At 37.4% G+C, this 25,847-nt stretch overlaps 1 protein-coding gene across 1 annotated transcript in view; it reads right to left on the bottom strand.

Annotated features, from left to right (window-relative positions):
- The window catches only part of si:ch211-106h4.4 (MAM and LDL-receptor class A domain-containing protein 1), a 41,055-nt gene extending 15,978 nt beyond the window's left edge, over nt 1-25,077 (bottom strand). Inside the window, exons 1-27 of the mRNA XM_038295973.1 lie at nt 24,965-25,077; nt 24,756-24,875; nt 23,384-23,512; nt 23,179-23,278; nt 22,915-23,083; nt 21,433-21,646; nt 19,813-19,944; nt 19,586-19,710; nt 18,153-18,390; nt 17,469-17,734; nt 16,879-16,969; nt 16,635-16,775; nt 16,076-16,207; nt 13,443-13,576; nt 13,178-13,346; nt 12,917-13,036; nt 12,312-12,466; nt 12,144-12,239; nt 11,801-11,891; nt 11,590-11,709; nt 7,746-7,848; nt 7,500-7,650; nt 7,149-7,368; nt 6,514-6,637; nt 5,968-6,097; nt 689-767; nt 450-602 (exon numbers count right to left, since the gene is read on the bottom strand). Of these exons, the coding sequence (XP_038151901.1) occupies nt 450-602; nt 689-767; nt 5,968-6,097; nt 6,514-6,637; nt 7,149-7,368; nt 7,500-7,650; nt 7,746-7,848; nt 11,590-11,709; nt 11,801-11,891; nt 12,144-12,239; nt 12,312-12,466; nt 12,917-13,036; nt 13,178-13,346; nt 13,443-13,576; nt 16,076-16,207; nt 16,635-16,775; nt 16,879-16,969; nt 17,469-17,734; nt 18,153-18,390; nt 19,586-19,710; nt 19,813-19,944; nt 21,433-21,646; nt 22,915-23,083; nt 23,179-23,278; nt 23,384-23,512; nt 24,756-24,875; nt 24,965-24,992 (3,730 nt within the window). The 5' untranslated portion in view covers nt 24,993-25,077. The remainder of the gene's footprint in view (nt 1-449; nt 603-688; nt 768-5,967; nt 6,098-6,513; nt 6,638-7,148; nt 7,369-7,499; nt 7,651-7,745; nt 7,849-11,589; nt 11,710-11,800; nt 11,892-12,143; nt 12,240-12,311; nt 12,467-12,916; nt 13,037-13,177; nt 13,347-13,442; nt 13,577-16,075; nt 16,208-16,634; nt 16,776-16,878; nt 16,970-17,468; nt 17,735-18,152; nt 18,391-19,585; nt 19,711-19,812; nt 19,945-21,432; nt 21,647-22,914; nt 23,084-23,178; nt 23,279-23,383; nt 23,513-24,755; nt 24,876-24,964) is intronic.
- Nucleotides 25,078-25,847: the final 770 nt, after the last annotated feature.

The following is a 25,847-nucleotide window of genomic DNA, read 5'->3' as shown; positions in this document are numbered from 1 at the left end:
GAGGGTAGAAAATATATTGCAAGAAAATATATTGATGTGTTGCACCATTTGTTTGAAATATTTGAAAGAATCAGTAGAAGAGGATCTTTGAATCCAAGAATAAAACCCTAAAAAGCTCAAATTCAGTGGTGCAGATTTTGAAAAACATCAAAGAAGGAGGTATTTCCTGTTCAAAACAGGCACTTCAGTGGCGCAATCTGAGCTCAAGTAAGCATGAGGAAATTGCGGCCAAAAACACCCAGCATTCCTAACATTTGGTGCACAAAAGAGGAAACTGAAGAAAAAAACTCATATTCAGCTTCTTTATTCTTTCAAACAAACCACTCATAACATCGGAAACAGCTTTTTATGTACTGTGGAGTCATGCTGATTCTAGGGCTATAAGTCACACTTTCTTTCTGCTTCATTAAGCTGTAGCTGTTCTCCAGTTTTGAGTCTGACAACCTTACCCAGCTCAGTGCCTAGTGTGTTGTCCACAGAGGGTCCACTGTTCTCTGTTCCATTCCTTCTTCTTACCCACTGAGCCTGACCAACACTGATATCATCCCAGCCACAGGTGCCATTTTCAAATGTACAGCCCACAAATCCTCTTGTGTAATTTTCTACATAAAAGCAAAGAAATGTATTAACCACAAAATATACTTCTAAATTAAAATAAGTAAAAGACAGAAAATATTAGTATCCTCACCTAGACAAAGGCCTTGCATGAGACTGATGTCATCAATGGCAATAAATCCATTGTTGTTGCTTTCTGCCTCAATTAAAAGCTGTGGTTGAAAATATAAACACCACAAATAATACATGGTTTTCAAACAGTTTTTTATTTAAAATCTGAAGTGTGTCACATGACACAATGGGCCCAAGATGGGGCTGCATATAATGGCTGTGTTAGGTATGTCTTGTGTTGTTTTTTTGTGCTTTATGTTGTAATTCCCAGAGCTATTTATTTATTTTCTACTTTTTCCATCATCATTGGAATGAAATTAAATGTTCTTTTCAAGGGCAGCTTACGTTGTTAAGAGCCACAGAAGAAGAAAACTACCTAACCAGCTAATGGCCCTTTGTCATATGAGGTTCGATACACCACTATCAGAAAATGTATCCTCAATGTGCATTTACTGTGCAACAAACTGGGCAAACTATAAAAACTGGGGGACAATAGGAAACCTAAAGTCATCGTCTGTTTCTTTCTGGCTTCCAGCTATAATGAGTGGACCATGAAATATAACTGTCCTGCAGAGGTGACTGTTTTCACATCAACAACAGCTGTTGTACCAATATGACAGTGCGACTCTCCTAATCTGGAATATTTTGTTATTAACTGAAAAAATGTTTGATGCCCCCCCCTTCCACTGAATTTGCTTCATTTACCTTGGTTGGTGTTTACCTTTCACTATTGGCCAATACGGATGACTCACAGCACTGCATGAAAAGTGGGATTTTCGTCAATATGCGGCACTGTAGATTGTCGTGTAAGTTCAGGTTAGCGGCAGTTTACGACAATTTGCAGGCTTCGCTGAAAACTCCCATAAATTGTCAGAAATTGACGTGGGCTTTCTTAGGCACTGTTCCCCCCATGCCTCCCCACCATGGAATTCTAGGGGAGGCTTTAACATGTAAATGAAAATGCTGTGAGCTATACAAATGCAAATCACGGTTGCAGGGGGAGTTTTACCCCAAGTGACATTTTTCCAAAAGGTAAGAAAATCTGTGATACAAAGAGATCAGGCTCAGTATAGACTCTTACATTTTAGCTTGAATTGATTTATTTAATTAAAGTATAGAGACCAAAACAGATCTTTAGCTGACAGAGCAATACATTTAGAGCAGTAATTATTAAAAAAAATTTGCATTTAAGATAAAAAAATAAAACGTTCTCTGTCAATATGCTCAATTCACAATTACTTAAGTGGAAAAGTTTCAAGAAATGAGTCTGAGATTATTCACTTTATAACATGGCGCATTATCCTGCTGGAAGTAGCCATCAGAAGATTGGTACACTGTGGTCATAAGGACATAAGGTCAGGAACAATGCTGAGGTAGGCTGCCTCATTTAGCTTCCTGGCAAATGTTCATTTCCTGTATAAATTCATTCATGTCCTTGATGGTAGCCTAATAATTGTGTAGTAGTGTAGGATAACATAAATACACAGCATATGAATAAATAAATATATGAATGAAAAAATATATGAATAAATAAATAAATATATATTTATATTAGGGCTGCAACTAACGATTATTTTAAAAATCGATGAATCGGCCGATTATTTTTTCGATTAATCGATGAATCGGACACAAAATATTTTTTTTATATTAACCTCTTTATTCCAAAATAAACATTTTAGACAGAACAAACAAGCACACACGTATAGGTTTCTCATTAACTGTACTGGTGCAATATGAAAAATAAATGTTTGTGTTAAAACTATGCAAACTTACATGAGAAATGTAGCTGTACATCCACAAAATATAGGAAAATTTGTTTCATAAAGCGCAAAAAAAGACATTTTTGTTTTTAAAAGCCCCTAAGGGGTTCAAACAATAGGCCCCCCCCATTTCAACAAATGAGTTTTTTTTAGACTAGAAGAGTTCTGCCTTTTAAGACAGGAAAGTATAGCAGTTAAAGTTGCTACTTGAGAAAATACTTAACCATAGAGATAAAAATAGCCCTGTGATTCAAATTATAAATTGTATTTGGAATAAAAATGAGAGAACTAGGGGTGCTAAAAAACACATCCTCCAAAGACAGATATTTACATGGGAATGTGGCAGATAATTAATTGACATATTACTGATCTTGCTGGATTTTATTCTGCTTTACTTCCATAAATTGCAGGATCTTCTTTACTTTATCTTTGCCAGAAGATTTAAACTTTAAAAGCCTTGCCCTCATTATTTGCAAGTTAATTTATTTATAAAGAAAATATAAACGCTGCTTAAGCTAATTCAAATGAAATTAAAAGTAAAATAAGAAGCCAACCTTATCACTGTCTGTAACCTACTAACAAGCTAAGGAAAGCATCAGATGAGCTACCTGTAACTTACGTTTCCCCACTTTAAAATGAAACAAACATGGTTACTCATCCTGCTGATGAGCTATCTTCACTGCCATTGAAGGCTCCAACGTGTTTTCTTTTCAGGTGCTGCGTCATAACAGTGGTGCTTCCGTGCCATGCTCATTTGTTTTTTACAAAAGTTGCATGTTACGACTTTTTTCACTTTACAAAGCGCAGGCTATTTTAATTATTGTGATCAATTTGCGCCGTCAATCCCGGGGCATGCGCGCTTCATTTGCAGTCTGGACGCTGAGGGTAAACTCCTCACTAAAATCCTGCGGCTCGGACTGCACGCTGAGAGGGATTCTGTGGGAGAGGGAGAAAGGCATTGGGATGGGGGAGGCGCCCCACGGCAGCAGCTGCCGCTGTAGGAGAAGAGTAGGAACGATACATGCTTTCACGTAAGAGTCTCCAAAAGCCGCCAGTGACACCGTAAAAAGTCGCCAGATTTGTCGCTAGTCGCTTTTTAAAAAAATAGTCGCTGGAGGGGTCTGAAAAGTCGCTGAGTTGGCAACACTGCAACTGCGGCGCTGACTCGCTCCGCCATATTTTTTTTTCTTCCCCGGGATGACGGCGGCGGCGGATGACGCATTAATCGCGCGACACAACTAATCGATGATTAAATTCGTTGCCAACGCTTTTAAAAGTCGATTTTTATCGATTTTATCGATTCGTTGTTGCAGCCCTAATTTATATATATATATATATATACATATAAATATATATATTTACATATATATTTATGTAAATATATATATATGCCAACCAATCACGAGCGATTTTACTTGTTTAAAAAGAAGTGGTTCCATCCAATACTCAGTAAGAAAATTAAAGCCTGGCGTGGCCACGGTGGTTTTGCTGCCAATCACGAGCGATTTTACTTGTTTGAGAATAGTGGTTTTAGCCAATACTGAGTAGGTTATTCAAGCCAGACCTGGCCAGCCGCACGGGTTTGCTGCATTCATATGCTAATTAGGGCCATTAGTACAGCTGATCGCTCTCCACATACGTCAGAGTCCGTTCCCGACAATTTGTGGCACTGACAAACGGCGACAAGCGCGGGTTGCAAATTGTCGGAAACTGACGAAAATCAGGGAGATCTGCGGGAGTTTACGGGGACGAAAATCTCACTTTTCATGCAGTGCAGTGCATGCTGACAAAGTGCTGTTTGTGGAGCAGAGAAACCTGGATTCCTTTTAATTTTTTCTAAATGACAAGGGGAACCTCAGCCAACAATTCTTGCAGTAAAGACATGTTATTGAATCTCAACAAGAGAGGAAACAACTTTGGGTCACTGCTACACCACAGCTCACAGGGCCTATCAAACCATCCCCTGTGCAACTCTGCATCAGTATGATGAAGTGATGGCACACACCATTCCTGAATACAGGCCGAAATAAAAGTGATAAAAGGGTACTTGGCCTAGGGGGACGGTCTACCTGGGCTGCAAATGCCTGGCACCCATGGGTATTAAAGGACTGTATGGATGTGTGGGCCTGGAAGGGCTGTGACTCACTGGAGGCGGGTTGGGCCCTTCGGCAGTTTAGCTACCTGATCTGCTGCCTGTGGGAGTGGGTGTGTGGTTTATAGCAGGATGCCAAGAAGGGCTGTTGCTGCCAGCCCAGTTGGGGGGTTGTTCCTCTTGGAGATGGGCCTGGGTAAGAATATGTTTGAACATCATGTTCCTCATCAAGAATGAACAGCAAAGGATGTACTACCTAAAGAAGATAAACTTCCACCATCATTGTTCCCACCCCCTACTCCTCCATCACCATCTGGTAGCAACTGCCACCAAAGGGGACAAAGACAGAATTCAGCTTATTATTCGCTCCATATAGGGGATGACTGACTGCAATCCTCCTTCTTTTCATGAACATCCAGCAAAGCAGACCAGATTTCACCTGACACCTCTGACCCTGGACACACTCTACCCTGAGGCAGAAGGCTGTTTTCCATTAAGACCAAACTCTACCAGCACAGAAATAATTTCTTTGTATCTGCAACATACTCATGAACAAGGTCTAGGTTCTTCACTGACACCTTCCTGTTACAAATAATACAAATATATTGGCACAGGGGAATACTATTCAATTTCATTTAATAATGTTGTCATTATCTATTGTTTAGATCTGCCATGGCGCTCTTCCTCTGCAAAGATTTTACACTATTCTTTATTCTCATAACATTGCTGTACAACTTGCATTTGTTTATTGCCAATGTATCAATGGATACGTTGGAGCAAACCAAGAAGAATGTAATTAGCCACCAACTGTATGCCCAAAAAGTTGAAAAAGTCAGATGATACCAAAGCTGAACCGTTTTGCTCTGCAAATTTCTCCTCGTGGCAAAAAAACTAAGCCTTCAAAATACCTTGAACACACCATCATCACCTTTAAATATGTTGGCACCCATATACCAAGCAGACTTTAACTGAATTTAAGTTTTCAGGTCACAATGAGATTGGGGTGTAGATTATGTTCCACCTGGACGAGAACCTTAAACAATTACCTAGGTCATAGTTCAATAAAATGGAATAAAATATAATCATGGGTTGGAACGGCCTAATAACAGTTCACACCAAACTTCTGCTCAAATTGTTCTGCAATTCTCTCTGCGTTTCCCATAAAAGAATGTCATATGTCTTTATATGTGTGAAGCATTTACTCAAAGAAATTACCCTTTAATTCCAGCGGATTGTGGTTCTAAAAAATATAATTTTGGGCTGGTTTAATAAATATACAAGATTATATTTAAACAATTTTAACAACGTTGAGAGCCATATTTTCCTTTCCTTCAGTTCTCCATGTTTGCAATACTTTGTGCAGACTTATTAAATACTATCCCAACTAAATGCAATGAGCAAGTTCAAGGAGTATGAATGCAGGTGTGTGTGTGTTTTTTTTCCGTTTACCTGAAAAGGTTTGGACATGTCCACTTGGTGAGAGAATCTGGTCCAGCTGTTGACACTATTGTTTACGTGAAATATCAGAGTCTCCTCCGCTGGGTCTGAACGTGCAAACAACTGTAGTGTGCCAGAATAACTAAGAAAATTTGAAACCAGATTTTATTAAATTAGTGCAAAGTTAAATAATCTATGATATATTTCCAAAATTTTCATTTAGGTAGCTCCTGTTCATCTTTTTTTGTGAAACAAACACTTATGTTGCAATGGCTAATAGGAAACAGAGGTCAGTTTGTTAAACGATGTTGACGTTTTCTGTATGTTGTCTGTGGGGTAAAACTCTCTATGGGTTCATTATCAGTAATAGTCCGCTGAACTCTGCCACACAAACTCTTAGTCTTGCACAAAGTCAAGCAGGCGATCCATGACTAAATGACTTTTGTTCACGCTTCCTGTGGAAGTTAATGACGAAACTAAATAACACAATGAAGTCCTTTCGTATACTTTTGTCACTCTAGAGTAAAAATTGAAAGGGTGATGCTATTTTTTTTTTACCTGCTGCCCATATGGTACCAGAAAGTGAGACAAAACAGGGTGTTATCCAGTTGGATCCATTCAGAGACAATCTGTGCAACACTCGGCTGGCTGCTGTGCAGTGCTGAGCTCAACAAAAACCAACCTATAAGCAAACAGAAGATTGAAACTAAGAAAAACAAATTGAATTTGTATGTTGTGATAAATCATAAGTCATCAATTGAGATGTTTAAAACTACATTTTCTCTGTTTATATGTGAAATTTTATTTCAATATACAGTCAATCTGCTGGCTGAGGTTGAATAGATAACTTTATCTAAAGAAATGTAGGCTAAAGGTATTTCATTACAGGGGCTTGAAGAGGCAAAGCTTGAAAATGAAAATAAAGAAGTCACTTAAAAATGCCCTATGTATGGGATAAGAAAATAAACCATAACCAAAACAAAAAGGTCCTGGAACAGCTGGAAGACTTTTGCTGTAATTATACTGTAAAAATATTAATTGAGAGACTGCTTGAAAGATACACCGATTTTGTTTTACATTGTAAAACGTGTATTTACTTAGATTCAAAATACAGTTTGGTATGCTATAATTTTTTTTATGTTCTTAATTACTGATTTCCCTTTCAGGATCTAAGCTCTTTTCAAAGGATTTACCATCTGAGGTTTGAGTGGTATGGTCCTGCGGTGGTCCATGGGATCCTCCCTGGGACATGACCCACTCATGTCCGTCTTCTTTCTGCACATTGACCCAAGTGCATTGTCCAGACTCAAAGTCACAGCTGGCAGCTGGAGCACAAGCCCCATCCCTCATAGAGAAATCATCTATTTTTACTGTATCGTTCATGCCAGGTTCGTGGACAGCCTGAAATACTACCTGAAATAAAAGAACAACTTCTCAAGGATCAGTATTTTTGGAAGTGGAAAAAAGTAAAAATCTCACCCAGGATACAAGCTACTATAAACACACCCTCTCTGAACATTTCATTTATAAATACTTTCATTTACATTGAAAAGTGCAGGAGAGGACACTGTAACTTCGGCCACCTCCCAGTTTTTAGAAGGGAATCCAGATCGGTGCCAAAGAGCATCGCCAAGGTCCCCACTTCTTAGTACATGCACGGAAAGATGGTTGGATGCCTCTGCAGGCAACATGTACCTGAAATAGGTATGTATATGTATATTTATACCCAAGCTAAAACATGATTTGTGCTATTGTGTAGAAAATTAGTGTTTTGCCAGTATTTGACCTACCAAAAGCGTAGGCACATCTCTGTTGCAGAATTGAGCTCTGGTGAGAGCAGCAAAGCTGTCTCTAACTCTGTAGTATTTGGATTCATCGCAGACATGTAGAAGCCTGCAAAAAACAAAATGAACTTCTATTTCACAAAAGTAACTTCTGGGATTACATGTTCTCACATCCCTTTTTAAAAACAGCCTTAATCTAAGATATATAGAAATCAATGCAATTAATAACTACCAGTGTTGGGCACGTTACTTTGAAAAGGTAATTAGTTATAGTTACTAGTTACTTCTCCCAAAAAGTAACTGAGTTACTAACTGAGTTACTCCACAATAAAAGTAACAAGTTACTGGTAAAAGTAACTATTGCGTTACTTTTGTGTTTCTCGCCCCTGTAACCTCACCACCCAGCCCCCACCTTCTCGCCGTGTGTTTCAAAAGCCAGCTGAATAGAGCGGACGACAAAGACAAGAACCTGCAGAGAGTTCTGCATTTATTGCAACTCAACGTAAATGACATCAGGGGGGAACGCGATGTAAAGTTTTTTAACAGGGCATTCAGATCTGGTGAGTGTATGAAATTAATAACTGGGGATGTCTCATTCTGAAATCCTGTGTGTTTGGGTTGTTATAGATACTGAAACATCTATCTATCTATCTAGATGTATACTCTGTGTGTGACATAAAATATGGATCTCCATCCCTGCCACAAAGGCCATCAAATAATGTTTAAAATAAAAAATACAGTAGGTTGAAAAGGCAGAGTATCCATCCATCCATCCACCCATCCATCCATCCATCCATCCATCCATCCATCCATCCATCCATCCATCCATCCATCCATCCATCCATCCATCCATCCATCCATCCATCCATCCATCCATCCAGATTCCTCCCTTTCTCCATATAGGCTATCATTTGATCGTTCACGTTCTCCATAGTTCTCCTGTGGCGCGAGCACAGGGCGGCTGTTGCGCGCCTTTAGCGAGCATGCGTGTTTCCTGTCGCTTGCATGGTGAATTGTGCCGCCTGCGCTGTGCGGAGATGCAGGGGAAACCATATGTGATGGGGAAACGCAGCTCGACGTAACACAGGTATTTCCATCTGGAAAACGCTGTTTTGCTGCTGGAGTCATCCTCACTCTCTATCTCTCTGTGTTTGCTGTGCGTTAACACCCACCAGCAGAAACACCCACCTACCCAACTGACAGACGGAATCTCACTAAACATCAGCCAATCTCATCCTCCCCTCTCTCATGACAAGGCGCGCAGGAGTCCTATCATGAAAAAAGGTTCATTGTGCGACCTGAGTAACGCGCAGTAACGGGGTGTCTGCAATGGTAACTGCGTTATAGTTACAGTCAAAGTAATTAGTTAGATTACTCGTTACTAAAACAAGGTAACGGCGTTAGTAACATCGTTACTTTCAACGCCGTTAGTCCCATCACTGATAACTACTACAACTAATGGAGAAACATTAGTGATATTAGTCTATTGTTGGCTATATTCTGCGAATGTGGAAGGAGTGTTTGGTGGTTGAAGTGTTTGGTGATTGGGAAGTTGGGGTATCGCTGCATAGACTCCTGCTCCTACGACTCGGTCCCAGATAAGTGGTTGACTATGTGTTTATACATAATGAGATTATGTGTATGAATAAATCTTATGTCCAAATATTAAAGAGGTTCAATCTAAAGGTAAAATCTAAATCCAATTATATATTTTAAATCTAAATATATACCTCAAAACTGCAATTTGAAAATGTATCTTCAAATCCTATTTCTAAACTGTGATTTAAAACCCAAAATTCATTATAAACACTTTTGTTTATCAAATGTTAATAAAGATAATTAATTTTCCCATTTCCATATAGTTTTACACCTTTATAAAATCTTTTTTGCTATTACATTTTCTTTTTACTATATACTCTGCATTTAGTGTTTCTGGGACCCGTCTTGTCCCTGTCCATTTTCTTAACAGTTTTCTGTTTACATTTATAGCTTTTGTGTCAGACTTCTGGTCCCTGTGGACACTGGCAACCAACTTAAAACCACAGTTGTTCTTTTGATGTGACAAGCTCTCCTACTCATTAACCAGATTTTCTGCTCCACCTGCCTCCTTTGTACACCAGAGAGAGTGGGAACCATTATATTGGCAAACTAACAGTTTCAGTTGTTGATGTAGTCAGCTAAAGTGATAAAATCAACTCTGAGATTTAAGATTTTTATTAAGGATACAAGATATATAGTATGTAGAATAATGATAATAGGTATATATTTATATTTTAATTTAAAATAAAAGTTCTAATATATCTAGATTCAACATTTTGGGATTTAAGATTAAGATTTAAGGAATACTTTTAGATTTAGGTTTCAGATACGAGATAAAAATTAAGGTATAAATTTCAGATATAGGTATACATTTAGGATTTAGATACCAATATAGGATGTTGGAGGAGATCTCCATGGGAAAGAGGTCCCTCTGGAATTATGCATTTCTTGTATCTTCTAATGTGTTTTACATATTTCTATTTTTAATCATGTCATAATTATTACCAAACTGTTATCTTCTTCACATGCCCAATTTTGTCGCGCATTCCCGGTTCTTGTATAAGGCACGCAACAGACAGCTAACATTAAGGTGTAGAAAACTCACACATCATCAATGATAATTATCGTCACAGTGCTCTAGGCACAGTGCATGATATGTGTGCACTAGGAGAAATATGTTTAAAGCTGCATGGGTTTGTTAAACCAAGTTCTAATACTGAGGAAAAAAAAAATGTAAAGGAAAATGTAAGGAGCTAAAACCCTAAGTCGAACTTATCACTTCATTTTCTTTAGAACTGGTTTAGTTATTTTGTCTGTTTATTTTATTTAAAATACAATGTAGTTATCTATTGATTTATAGATAAATCTGTATAAAAAATTTAACCCATATTTCTGTCAAATATATTTATGTGGCATTAATGGAAGCACAACCTCTTATTATTTTCCCACCTAAAGCACTCCTAGTGCTGTTTCCTTCCAGTTGAAAGATCTTCCCCTATCCTGTCCTGGTCATATTTATGGTTCTGTTTAGTTTGGTTTTGGACTTATGGACTTAGCCAGTACATCCCACTCTCTCCTGCTAAGGCCACCTATGTCTGTATGCTGTACTTATGCCTCTTTCTATTACTACTGGATCCTATGTGCTCTGCCAGCTGAACTCTTCTAGTTGAGATTGCTTTTATCTCCATGCTCCAGTGCTACCTGTTCCTTGGTGAGTGTCAGCTGCTTACTTGCCTGTTTTGCTGGTTTTTCACTCCACACGGCCTATTGGTTCTGTCAACATCTACATCTCCAAATCTCAAATGTAATTCTGTGTCTGGCTGAACATCGGGTTCCCCTACGGCAGGGGTGCTCAAGTCCAGTCCTCAAGAGCTACTATCCTGCAACTTTTTGATGCACCCGATTTTTAACACACCTGAATCAAATGAGTGGCTCATTACCACACCTCTGCTGGGCTAAATGAGGGGATTGAGCCTTTTGATTCAGGTGTGTTAGAGAAGAGATGCATCTAAAAGTTACAGGATGGTAGCTCTTGAGGACTGGACTTGAGCACCCCTGCCCTACGGGAAACCGTCACAGTCCTATCCTTAAACCAGGTCCTTTATCTGGTAAAGTGTGCCCCCAAGGGAAATTGAAATAACTTAATTAAAACTTAAAGCTTTAAGATCCAGGGTAAAGGCTTAAAGTTCCTGCAAACGGAAAAGGGACTAAAATATTTTTACATCGCAGCCCTTGTATTCCTGCCTAATACATAATTTAAGTGCATGATAGACCATTTCATAGTTGGACTCCAGCACAGTTAAGCACTAACCCTTTTCAGAGCCATAGGTGTGATCCACATGATGCTTTGTTCCCATTGTGCGCTTCCAGTGACCTCTGTAACTGACATCGTTTTGAAATCCACACCAATCTGAATCAAATCCACATTTATCTGGAAAAAAACAAATGTGAAACTTAAAATGGTATTATTAAATAAAATGTAGATATATAAAGACTATATTTCAGTCAGAGTTGTTAAATACCCTTATTACTGCAGCTTCCCTCTCTAACTGTAATGTCGTCAAGTGCAATGAATCCTTTACTGCGGACATTCCTTTGTCCACTGAACACTATCTGTTAACAGAACCAGAGAATCAAATAGATAGTGGTAATCCTTTGAAGGCAATACATGTAAAAAAATGTCTTTTAAGTTATTGTTTGCACTTTACCAAGCATGGTCTTAAAACAAAGGAATACATGGTTTTAAAATACAAAGATATTTTAAAATAATCTTATAATTATGGCTGTAGATTTAAAAATAAATTATCCATAACAAGAGCAGCACAGCAAAGTTTAAAATAATCATATACTTAGACAAGAGTTTACCTTAAGTGTGTTGATCAAGCTTACGTCTACTTGAGCTTTTATCCACTCTGGACTTTGGGTACTTTGACGAGTCCAGATCAACAATTCAGAAGAATTCTAAAAAAGGAGGGAATTCTGTGAGAAATGTATTTGGGAAAATGGTTGTAGGAAGTAAACTTCAGTACATACTGTTTGAAGCAGGAGATTCAGTGTGGATACTGATGGTCCTAGCATATAATACCAAAATTCAACACAACTTTGCAACCCTTGATTAGTGACAGAGACGGAGACGACAGCCCTCTCGCCATCCTTTGATCCAGATCCATTCAGCAGTAAAAAGAAACCTTTGATAAGAAAATGAGACTGGCATAAAAAAAAACATATTAATCTATGAAACGTATTTATAGAACCCCACTTAGTTATTGTTAGCTGTTGTAAGGATGTGTAAAATTTCAAAGCAGCTTTAGGAAAAAGAAAATATTGGTTTGGAAAGTCATCTCAGGATTCTCTTTTAAGATTTGCTTCAAGCATGTTTTTTTAGTGTATTAAAAGGTTTGTCCATTTATTTTCTATGTCATCTTAATCATGTGATAACTGTGTGTCACTCGCACCTTAGGCCGCTGAGTGACAAATAGCCTAACATGCATTTTATTTGGATTCTCTCTACAAGGACAATATCCGTCAATGCAGAGCTATTTTTAGCCAGACTATTTTACCTGCATGGTAACAGTAGTAAACATTGTGTCACTGTACCTATGGGTGCAGTTATGCATATTATCACCAAATAGTGGTACCTTGCTCATTGTTAACAGTGTGATCGTACGGAGGTCCATCCCATAGAGCCTCCAGTTCAAGTCCTCTCCTAAGAGTCCAATCAATATCATCCGTGTCCTCCTGGACCCAGTTACAAAAACCTGTTTAATAGGAAAGATGTTCCTCCCGTTATACAAAATAATGAGTTAGGATTAGTGTTCAACAAAACTAAACACCTCATCAAAACACCCCAAAACGCTAAACATCTTTGTTTTACTAGAAGATAAATATTTCACGTTGACCTTCTTCAAAGGCACAGTCCATGTTAGAGGGTGGAGCCCTAGTAGTTGTTGTGGGAGGCATAGTTGTTGTGGGGATGAGTTCATTGCAAGATTTGCCAGGAATGATGTTAATATCATCTAGCGCTAAACTGGCTTCCTTCCCAGGTGGACATCGAGCTTGTAAGATAATCTGAAATTGAAAAGAAATATCAGATTTTAAAATCTTAACTCAGCAAGCACCACAAAAAATAGTATAAAATGTATTTTAAAGTTATAATGCATTAACCTGGTGAAGACTGGTTGAATTGTAATCCACTCTGTCTTGAATCCATGTATGATTCATGAAACCATTAGTACTGAACAGAGGACGGAGTTGACCAGCTTCACGTATGAATACTGTTAGTGTAATGTCTGATGGGTCTGAAAGCATGAGAAAATCATGAGTAAACAAAATGTAAATAAAAACATTTTCCTCATAGAGAGCAAAATTCTAAATACAAGATGAAATTATTTGAAAACTTCCAAATATTACATTTAAGGCTGGAAATATAAACTATAAAAAATAAATTATAGAAGCAGACATTTCTGTTATAGTTACTGCACAGAAAAAAAAAACATTTGAGGTGAGAGCATGACAGTCAATGCATCTAATACAACTAATGTTTTTGTGGGATTATGCATGAGTATCTGCTGTGTGAAAATTGATTAATTTCTTTCTTTTTAATTCTTTTTTTTTTTTTTTGGCTTCAAGTCAGAAAAATTGAGATGGGTACAATGGGAGAGAAAAAAAATAAGAGCCGGGAAAAATAAATGACAGGATTGGCAGGCCTGACAAATTAACCACAGAATAACATCTGAAACACAGTAAGACTCTATAATTATCACTTATCAACCAGTTATCATGTTTTAACAATAACAGAGACTGTGCAAAAAAATTGCATTTAAAACTAAAAGGCTCCAATCTGATATTTTCCCAAGAAAGTCATCTTGAGGATCCCCATGATTGATGCTTTTGTAAAGAACATGATGTGAAAAGATGTAGTTTTGATTGGCACCAAGACAATAATTTCAAGCAGTAACACAAAACCAACCTAAAAACCCTGACTTAAAACAAACAAATCCACATAAATCATAATAGTTTTTTTTAGGCAAAACTCCCCAAAGACATGTCTTTCAAGTGCATCTTCAAACAACTTTATATAGCACCAGTTATCAATAAAAAAAAGATCTACAAAGCAAACCTATCAAAAATGTATTAAGTTGGGTCTAATTCAGTTTGGTCCAAAGATTCCAACAACATTTCTACATTGAGTCCAAACTGTAGCACAGTTTAATCTAATTAGTTAAATCATGTAACAGTAATTGGTCAAAAGTTACTGTATCTGTTCATGACTCACAGTAAATCATAATGGTCTACAGCAATATTTTTATGACCTAGTGAAGCCAGACAATTGCACTTAGTTATAACCTCATAATGATGCCTTCTCTCGAGTAAGCATGTGGTGAGAATGGAAAGAAACCGCTTAATCTGTTTTAAGTGGATAGAATTTTTGTGTACTATTGTTTATCTAGCGCTAGTTGTAATATAAGCTGTATTATGAGTAGATTGGAACATTAACAATTTGAATAGCTTTATTTAGGAAACAAAGGAATCTCAAAATAGACCACTGTGCCAGTTTTTGTTTCTGTTAAAAAGAAGAAAAAAAAATCTTAACCCAAATGGACAATACTTTTTTTTCCTTATTTCTCAGAACCACTTTGAATTAAAAGACAAATGCAAAATTTGTGGGCCTTGGTCACCTCTCAACTAAACTTGCATGTTGTTTAATTAAATAACAAGACGATATGAATATTGTGTACAATTTAAATATTATTTGCCAGTCGACTCAAAGCGTGAAGCTCATATATTATATAGGGCCATTATTAATACAAAGATATATTCCAAGCCTTTTCTTGCAATTTTGGTGATTTGTGGCTTACAGAAAACAAACAATCTACGTGATCTCAGTAAGTTAGAATACTATAAAAAAGTGCATTTTGTTTAACATGGTTTTTACAAGCTAGTCAGTTGATTAACTTAAAATACTGTAGCTGGAAATGTTTTCTGAGCCTTTAAAAAGTTCCCTGACAAAATCATTTGGAAGACCACTGACTTTACTGAGATCAAGAAGAGAGTTATCAACACCCTTCACAAGGAGGGTAAGAAAAAAATGGTCATTGCTGAAGAAGCTAGTTGTAAACAGAGTTTTGTATCCAAGTATATGCTGTACACAAAACACTTAAATTGAAGCAAAAGTGTGGTAGAAAAGGGTGCACCAACATTTGGAAGAACCACAGCATTGAGAGGAATGCCAAGCCAAATGCATTGAAGAGGCTGGGGTGGATCCATCAAAGGCCACGACAATTCTTGTTTTTAAATTAAAGTAAATTTTGCACTGCATTTCGAAAAAAAGGTAGGAATCCATTCTGCTTGAAGGCCAGCATGACTATTGAATTGTTTCTGTAAAGTACCTTGTGATGTGGTGAATTGATGCAATATAAACAAATTGAATTGAATGAAATACTGAATAAAATAGCTGTTATACTTTTAAAATGATATGCAAAAATATAGCACTTTTAATGCAATATAAAATTTCATAAATCAATATTCTAGTATATAGGTTTCTATATTATGGGCTAATAACTCTTGAAACTTACTGATATAAGAACTGTCCACAACAGCATTTTATAGAAGGAACAAATTAAGCTGATTTCACTTGTACAACAGGATATAAAGGGTTTCCTCAACATCAATTTCTGAGTCCAGAAAAGCCTTAAAAATAAAAACCTATACGGTTCAGGGACTAGACACATAACCACAAGCTCCAATAAAAATTTTTGTTTTTGATAACTATTAAAAAAAGAGTAAAATGAACTTACTATAACTTATCCACCCCTGGGTATAGTGCCAGATCTCTATGCAACCACTTTCTACTGCTTCCATAGACTCACTCTCCAATTGGGCGATTTCTTCTCTTTCCGACTCAAAGGGCCATAAATATGCAAAGTGACCTATGGAAACAAAATTAATAGCTTACCTTATTTGCTAATTTTTAACACACAAAAAAATATATGCGATTAAGAAATATTTTCTTTCTGTGCATGCAGAAATAAAAATAGATTCAACATTTTCATGTTCTCAGTTTTAGGTTTTGAAGTAATTAACTCCTGAACACTGCATTTTCTCAAACCTAAATGCTGAATTCATCAAGTCTGGACATAAGTCAGCTTTAAAGCACCTTAACCAATGTCTTCAAAGACTGACTTTTGAAATAAGTTCAAAATGATCCAATACAACATAAAAAGATTCTAAAAAGCTAGAAAATTTAATTTAACTTAGTTGGATAAACTTATAACTTCCATTCTTTTATTACTAGGGATTGCACTGTTTCACTAGTAATATTATTTCCATAATTGATGTGGATGTGTTATTGATTACCCAAAGCAGAATTTGTTGAGTGGTCCTGTCTGGGAACAAACAGACCCTCACTTTTGCCCGAGAGCCAGTCCCACTCCACTCCAGACTCTGGTTGGGGACTGTTGACCCAGCCGCAGAGGTCCATCTCAAAATCACAAAAGCCTTCAATATGTAACAAGGAAAGCACACAACCAGTTTACATCGCTTTAATGCCTACAAACATTACTATGATCACAGTGAGTTAGACATTTTCGAGGAAGGTAACCTGATGGGGGACAGGCGCCATTCATGATGGTAAGGTCATCAATGGCGATATCCCTCATTGTTTCATCTCCAACTATCGCTTCAAAAATTATCTGTGAGAGAGAGAGCAAACCCAAAAAAATAAAATTATAATAGAACTTTACACGAATGTGCTGTGGCTATAAATAACTTGTTCTTGCTTAAAGTTATTTGTTCAAAGAAGTGAAATATAGAAAAAAAAGAAAGCATAGGCTACATGCAGATTTTAACATGATGTTTACATGTTCATTATATTTTATTCATCAATAAAATGTATAAGTGATCATTGAAATAATTCTCCAGGAAATTCCCCCCTCGTCTTTGAAAATGTAATTAAAACTCTTCAGCATTATCAGTAAATTCTGTGTGAAACCATTCAAATGTAATAATGTGTAGGTTTTTAAATGATATTTTATTTCCACTTTAAAAGAATCTAAGATATTGGATAAACAATACACTGAACATATCCAAAATGTAGGGCTATAAAAGTCATACAAGGAACTAAATGACTTAATATGTAATTAAATTATCACCCAGAGATTATAATCTGCAGACATTTGATTTTGTAGTTACCTGATAACTGCTTTGTGGGCTGTAAAGCGTTACCCTCCCATGTCGCCAGTGTGATCCCTGATCTCCAAGTCTTGTCCACAGCTTGGTGGCATTTTCCTGGCTGTCAGTAGTTTGAAGGTAAACATTGAGCTCACCAATTCCTGTTCCTTCCATGTAGTAAAAGAACATTAGACACTCTCCATTAAGAGGTGTGGGCTCCATCGCAGCTGTCATAGCACCTTTGGACCCAGCAGGATGATTCCATAACCCTGCACTCAGGTAATAACCTAGAAAAAGAGGTGAAAGTCTGATAGTACTGCTTAAATATATCAGCTAGCCTTCCGTGCCGATGTATTTTAAAAGAACTTACATTCTTTGTAGATCAATCAAGGATGTGCTTACTTACTTAATAAGTGCATTCTTATAAAGTGAAAGTGATTTTTTATATTATTTATATATATATATATATATATATATATATATATATATATATATATATATATATATATATATATATATATATATATATATATTACACAGAAATTCATGCAATACAAATGTGCTACAGGTTGGTCTGTCAAAAAAAAGAAAAGAAAAAAACACACCTAGGTTTTGTGGGTGTAACATGACAAAATGTGAAAAATTAACACACTACAGATATTCTAGCATGAATGTTTATTTGATGCATATAATAAAGCTAATGACCTTGCTCTGTTCCCAGGGTGTGATCTTTGGTGGGACCTGAAGAGTTTGCCGGCTGGGACATGCCAGTGATCCGGTTCCAGCTGAAGTCTGCAGAGGGTTGGGGCTGCATCCCACAAAGAGAACCCTGGAAAGTGCACTCCCTCTCAGGTGGGCATAAGCCATTCAGGCTAGGGAACACCTTAATGTCATCGATGGCAATGCTGCCCTGTTTTCCTCCTACCACAGCTTCTATAATGAACTGGGAATGATTTGAAGTGAAGATTCACAACATCAATACAGCAACATTATTAAACAGGATAGAACTCTATACTGCATGAAGATAATTTGTGTTCCATATGATTTATTCCTCATAGTTAACAAAATTGTTTACCTAAAACAGAAATGAATTACACTGTTTTTTTAATGGTTATATTATTGAAAGTTGGCCTGGAAATGTATGTAATAATGTTTAGATAGCACAGTTAAAGGCCACTCTAGACAATATCTGTCTGTAATGTATTTTGGAACTAAGCCATTGAGTCATTTATATACTGACATAAGTACTTCAAAGTCTATTCCCTAAGGGACAGGAAGCCAGTAGAAGGACTTTGGAACTGCAGTGATTGCACCACTTTCTTATTAGTGAGGATGTGGGCAGCAGTATTCTACATAAACTGCAACTGTCTGATTCAGTTTTTAGGCAGACCTGTGAAGAGGCTGTTGCAATAATCAATTCTGCTAAAGATGACGGCATGAATACATTTTTCAAGATCCTGCAGAGACATTAGTCATTTGATCCTGGACATGTTCTTTAGGTTGCAAAAGGCTGATGATGCAGCTGTCTTTATGTGCCTCTGAAGGTTCAGATTTGAGTCCATCACTGCAACCAAGTTTTCAAGCCTGATTGGATGATTATAGTTGTATTAACTTTTAAAAGCTCTTACTTTGGTTTAAAAAGTATTTCAGTTTTATCTTGATTCAGCTGAAAAACATTCTTTAAAACACCCATTGGTTGATTTTATTTTTAATGGGTTTATAGTCAACTAGTGTCAATGCTGTGTACAGCTGTGTTGTCTGCATAGTTATGGTAACTTATGTTGTTGTTAAATAAGATCAGAGTTAGGGGGAGCATGAGGATGTTAATTAGGAGAAACCTTAAGATAGAACCTTGGGGAACGCCAAATTCAATTTTTATAGTCTCTGTTGTAAGGTTACCTACTGATACAACAAACCCCTGTCCTTTTAGTAAGATTTAAAATTGGCCAGTGTTGTACTAGAAATGGTACAAAACTGGGCTGATTTATCATTTTCATTAATCACCTGATTAATAAAATCAATTAATTAACTATGTAAAAATGCTGCAGTAAGGTATAATAGCGCTATCACTGTGGTTCTTCTATAGTCTGCATTTCTGTGGATTTCATTGAACACATGTGCAACAGTAAAAGTAATACCTGTATTGGTCTGTCACTGTTGAAAGTAAGATCTGCAAACCACCATTTGTTTCCCTGAGTGCCACTTCGCATCCAGATTACTGTTTCTGGTTCCCCAGAGTGCTTAGTAATAAACTTCAAGGATCCTAATTACAACAATATATCAACAGAAGCTGTGATTTATGATACAAGGATACAAAATATATTCATGTTTGATAGATTAGCTTTGTGTGCAGTGAAACTCATACCAATACTGTTCCCAAATATGTAGTAATGGAAGCTGACACAGATAGTTTGAACTGCAGTTTGAGGGAAGCTGATGAGTCTGGCTGATGAAGACGTATTCAGGTGGTTGCTAGCTGTAATAAGCATGAAATAGCCTGTAGAAAAAGGAAAAACTGAAATAATCCCTTGAGAGTTTATGAAGATCAAGAAATCAGATCATCAAGAAATCAGTTTGTGGCAACCAAGCTCGGACATTTAATCTGTGATACCGGGCATTTGCCCGGTGGGCCGGTCCTAATTTTAGCATACGAGGGCCGGCCCTCCTTAAATCATCCCAACACTTACTCTCCAGCCGAAGCACCTGTGAATGTGACAGTAAATAACTCAAGCAGCTCAAGAAGTAATACAATGTTAACTACTTAAATGATGCATGCAGTATATATAGCCCTTTCTTGTCATACAGGTCCTTGTGATGGTTGGCATATGGTGTAATTTTCTATTACTTGAAACTGTAAAATCATATTTCTTCAAACTGTAAAATCCTTTTAACAAACTAAATTATAATAAAACTAAGGCTCTTTATTTAAACCAAACTATGATGTTCCTCTTATATTTAGCAAATTTATATTAGAATATTTTGCAAAAATATGTTGCGGTCCATGATGGGGTTTTGCATCTAAAGGCTAACGTTTCCCATCTTAAGTCCATTGTTTCCAGGTTGGGATGTTTCCCAATTTGGCAGTTTAGGATGGCTGTCTATTGATGAAAAAAAAAATTCTTTAGATTTATGGCCTAAGAGATCAATAGACTTTGGTTCAAATTGGGCAATTTTCATATATCCAGGTGGTTTATGAAAATTTGTTGGACTGAAAAATGTGAGTCGATGACATCTGGCAACCCGGCTGATGTGGCAGCAAGTGTGGACATTATGCAGCAGCAGTCACTGTCACCTCCGTGTTAATAACCAAAGCCAATAAAACCGCATTACAGAAGTCTTGGTGATGGTTGTCGTGTGATGCTTGAAGATAGATTGGTTAATCCACAAAGTTGATCATACTGTGTTTCACATTGGAGATGCACACATTTCCATGATGGTGTATCAAGGGTGATTAGCAATTTTCTTGGCCAAAAATGTGATTATTTGAAAAGAATATAAAAAAATAAAAACTCTTTGGCCAATCCCTGGAATGGATTGTGTGAAATTGTAAACTTATCATCAAACTTTCTTTCTTATTGGTATTCCCTCTTGTTCTGTTACATAGAGTGGAGTTTTGTGGATTTTCTCCCACAAAGCCATACCTGTTTTTTCTTCTTTAGAGTTACCATGATCCTCTTTGCCAGGTCCCTGATTAATAATCTTATCTCCGTTCCATTAGTTAAGGTTGGTGGCCATGTCTAGATAGCTTTGTAGTTGTAACATACTATTTCCCTTTTTATATCTTTGGTTTGATAGGGATCTTTCTATCATATACAGCAATATGACATTACAAATAGATGACTGGACTTGATTTTGGGGTGTTAGATTCAAACATATGGATGCCAAACAATTTAATTAATATGAAATATAATTTTTTTTGGCTGATAACGTGAATTTTTGCAGATTGTTGAGCAATCAGAAACCAAAAGGTTATTAGAATGCCTACCATTTCCAGTGATGTCTGTATACACCCCATTGCTTCTCTTCCACAGAAGACTAGCTGTGTAGTCGTGGAACCAAGAGCAGGTATCCTTTTCAAAATCACATGACAGTTGGTCTGATCCCTCTGGGATGTCTCCCTCTGCACAGTTCTCAAAGGTGATATCATCCAGCATAACATCTTTGGATTCCAGAAATGAAGGATTGTATGACAATAGCAGCTGTTTTAAGAAAAATATATGTATTAATTTTGGAATATTGAAATTCACTTTTATGATTTGTATTTGCCCTGCGATAGACTGGCAACCAGTCCAGGGTGTACCCCGCCTCTCACCCGTAGACTTTTTGACAGAAAATGGATTGATGGATTTGTATTTGGAATGCTTGTGATATTTATTAAAGGGGTTAGTTCAGTGGCTGAAATAGACATACAGAGAAGTTCAAACCCCATTGACACCCCCTTTCTCTGCAAATCTCACAATTCCAAACTTCTACCATAAAACGGGCGAATCCAAACTAAGCCTCGAATTGAGGTCAACTGCCAGAGGGATGCTGCCTTATTTGGTTCTGGCATGCTGGGCTGTTGACTGGACCGGGCACTTGAACCGAGTCAGCTCTGGGGCTGCTTCCCCCTGCCTGCCTTACTGCACGGAGCCGGCGGTGTCCAGGTTACAGTCGCCGGGTCGGGTTCGGTCACTCCGTCCACCTCTGGCTCCCTTTCCCCGTCCGATGGGGATCCCGGACCAGCCCTGGACCTGACAGCTCGGTCTGAGTGCCCGATGTGTTTCGACTACGTGCTGCACTGTAGTCCACTTAAATCCCAGATGATTTTGAAATTCCCCCCCGGAATTTTCTTAGGTATGAAAAGTAGGACATGTCCAGGAAAAAGAGGACATCTAGTCACACTACCATATCAACAATTTTGATGTTTCAGTGAGTGACTGCTTGTTGCTATGATGCTTCTTTGCTGGGCAGCTTCGCTCGTTGTAAAGCAACCAATCAGTGCACAGCTCATCTAAACATTCATGAGCATACCATAAAAGAAAGAAAACCTTTCGTTTCATTCCAGGGCTTTTAACCAGGCTTGCATTAGGGCACATAAAACAGCAAATATACCATTTTCAACCCAACCAATGTTACACACCCTATTCAGAGACCTTAAGGACCAGCACCAAATACCCTATATAATCATTCTATGACCCCTTTAAAGTAGTATAGAATGCCAAAACAAATAAATGTTTTTTGGAAAGAATTTGAAAATGATTCAGGACTCATTGTTTAATTTTATATATATATATTTTTTTGCAAACAACAAGGAAAGAATATAAAGTGATTTATTAAGTTTTGCTGAGGAAATTAGTTTTAAGCACTAATTAGCACAGATTGCCAGATACAGACCATCACGCTAGTCAGTATAGATAAAGATTAAATATGGTTGTAAATGCAGTATTTTTCTAAATCCACTACATAAATAAGATGCTTTACCAACCTTGTAGCCAGGTGGTTGATTACCAATGAAGGCAGTTGCATTCTCCCAACCATTTGTCTTACTTTTGGAAATCTTTAGCAACTCAGTCTCCACTGTGCCTCTGATCATTATTACTTTAAGGTAAGATGATACTAATGATGAACTGTTTTCAAAGATGTGGTACCAAAATCTGAAATATAGAGAGATGATTTTTGGCACATTCTGGTCAGATAAAAATCCTAAACCTTGTGGTAAAGATTTATCTGGCATATTTGTTATCCATACCTGATTTGGCATCCTATAGCAGCCAGTTGGTTCACAGGATACTCCAAATTGGCTTCTCTGAAGAAACCATCTTCCTTCCCATCTACATGCATTATATATCCTGGACAGTACGCAAAAACAACAACAACAAAAAAATATGGTCCTTGACATGGTTTAACACAACGACATTATGACCAAGCAATAATGTAGTAGCAATAATGATTACCCCAGGGGCTCCCTATGGTGTGGTCCTGTCCTGGTATAGAAGTAATGTTGGCCATCTGTCGTCTCCAGCTATAGGATGACTCACTGGCGTTTTTCCAACCACAAGAGTTATTCTCAAAGTTGCATGAGCCTTAAGAGCAATATTTATAGGTGAAAATGCTGAAACTAAACATGATAAATAGCTTAAGTTTTTGTGAAGCTAGCTTCAGTTTCTCTACCAGAATAAAGATGACTACTCCTAAAAGACACACAAAAAAACAAACCTGTGATTTACTTGTAACCTTTTAGCTAACCTGCTAAGCCGATGCTATAATGGTACTGGTAGAGTCCAGCCTTATTCTAAGACATTGCAAATCATGGTATTTCTAAACTTCTCATTTTAAAGAGAGTTACATAGATTAAGTTTAGTAACAAAAATTGCCCTCTTTTCATTGTAGCATTTAAGCAGACAGAAGAAAATAGCTAATGCTACCCTAAAAAAAATAAAAAAAATTCTCATTAAATGCAGGAAATAATGATGCACCTTTTTATATGATTCACATGTATGTCGATATCAGGCTTCAACTGCTTAGTTCAATAACACAAAGTGGACAGGAATGTCATTATCTTGACACTGATGACTGGATTAATTACTGATTCCATTCACCTGTGTAACTCTGCCAAGTTTCTCATCACTGCTCATCTTACCCACCTGCTCCTTGCCTCTATTTAAGGTGCCCTCATCTTGTCATCACAGTGAGATTATCTTGTTCTCTCTAGCCAGTGGTGAGAGTGTTTTTAGAGTTCCTTGATGCTTCGGATTTACTGATCCTGACCTGTTCTGCCTTTCAACCACTAAGCCTGCCTGTTTACGTCTGATCTCAGTGGTGAGAGGGTTCTAGCATTACCTTAGTGTTCCTGTTTACCTAATCCTGACCTATTTTGCCTCTCAACCACTAAGCTTGCCTTTTGCCGTATGAACGGTTTGCTCAACCTGGCTTCAGACTTCTGGACCAATGAGCCTGCCGGTTCCTGTTCTGTTTACATGTCTTTGGACTCCTGCATGTTCTCTGGGACACTCTGGGCGGCACCCCGCTGCATCTTGCTGCCAGCCCAATGGCTGGATCCTACCTTGCTCTCTGGGCACAGACTGTACTTGTAAACCAGGTTAGTGGCTCACATTCATAATGTTCCTCACTTAGATTTACGTGGTCACTAACCTGAGTTTTCCTCTTGCCAGAATTTCCTGCCCCTGACCCCCCAGCCACTGCATATCTGCAGCCAATTGTTTAAATAAACACTTTTTGAATAATCCCACCTCCTGTCTTGCCTGAATACTGGGTCCTCTGCTCTGAGTCGTGACAAGAAAATTAAATTTGATGAATATGTCCTACCAGAAAACCTCTTATCCAAGTCATATTTGGAGTTCATCCCAAGATCACAACCAGGAACACATTGTCCAGATGTACAGCTGAAATTCCCACAGGAAGAGCAGGAGACGATGGTCCACAGTACTGCAAATACAGCCCAATTGTAAAGGATGTACAGAAAGATATACAGTTGTTCAAATTCCATTGTAGAACAGAACTTTTAAGACTCTTACCTGACAGTAGTGCAAATATCTGCTTCATGTCCAGATGAGGTGAGGCAGGGATTCCAACAGAAACACACGTTCCTAACACATGATATCTAGCTAAGCTTCCAACTAACACTTTGTGCTTGTATAAACCTCATTGCATGTTTATTACACTAGATTAGCAAAGGCGGAGAGTTCTTATCTCCAAATGACAGCTTAAAGTACAGCATGCACTCAGTAACCCGTTACCTCAGTCACCAATATGCATATATATGTATTTATTAGAGAGGCAAGCAAACCTTGAGCTTGAAAAAAAAAACATGAATAAAGTATCAATATTTTGGATAAAAACTAAATCAGACTTCTATGGTATTCATTATGAATATAAACATTATAATATATGTATTATAACATAACAATGTAGTACTCCCGTCTGTCTGTCTGTCTGTCTGTCTGTCTGTCTGTCTGTCTGTCTGTCTGTCTGTCTGTCTGTCTGTCTGTGTATCTATCAATGCATACATATATGCCTGCACAGAGATTTTATTTTTCCCCAGACAACCTTAGGGATAGAACTGGAGATATGAAAAGCCTTTTTGAGGATAGTTAGTTTGAAAAATATGTGTTCAAGTAAAGAGAAAATGCAAACAAAGTTGATTGTAAAGATGTTACAAGTTTTTATCTCTTTGCTTAATTAAATAAATTCCAGTTAAGCCTCTTTACCCTTATATGTTAATTATTGCCTCACTACTGCTGCAGCAGACTCAAGGCATAAGCACTGTAGCTCCAAAAGTTAATATTTCTGCAAAAATGCTCCAGCTCAGAATAAAGGAAAACAACCAGAGAGGAAGTGAAAGTACTAAATGCTATGACAAATGTAAAGGAAGAGTAGGACATTGAAATTTCTACACTC

Source organism: Cyprinodon tularosa, unplaced genomic scaffold (assembly GCF_016077235.1).
Source record: "Cyprinodon tularosa strain WSP-4 unplaced genomic scaffold, ASM1607723v1 ctg364, whole genome shotgun sequence".
NCBI lineage: Eukaryota > Metazoa > Chordata > Actinopteri > Cyprinodontiformes > Cyprinodontidae > Cyprinodon > Cyprinodon tularosa.
Note: the sequence above shows the minus strand (reverse complement) of the source record. Positions and strands in the feature narration are given on the sequence as shown.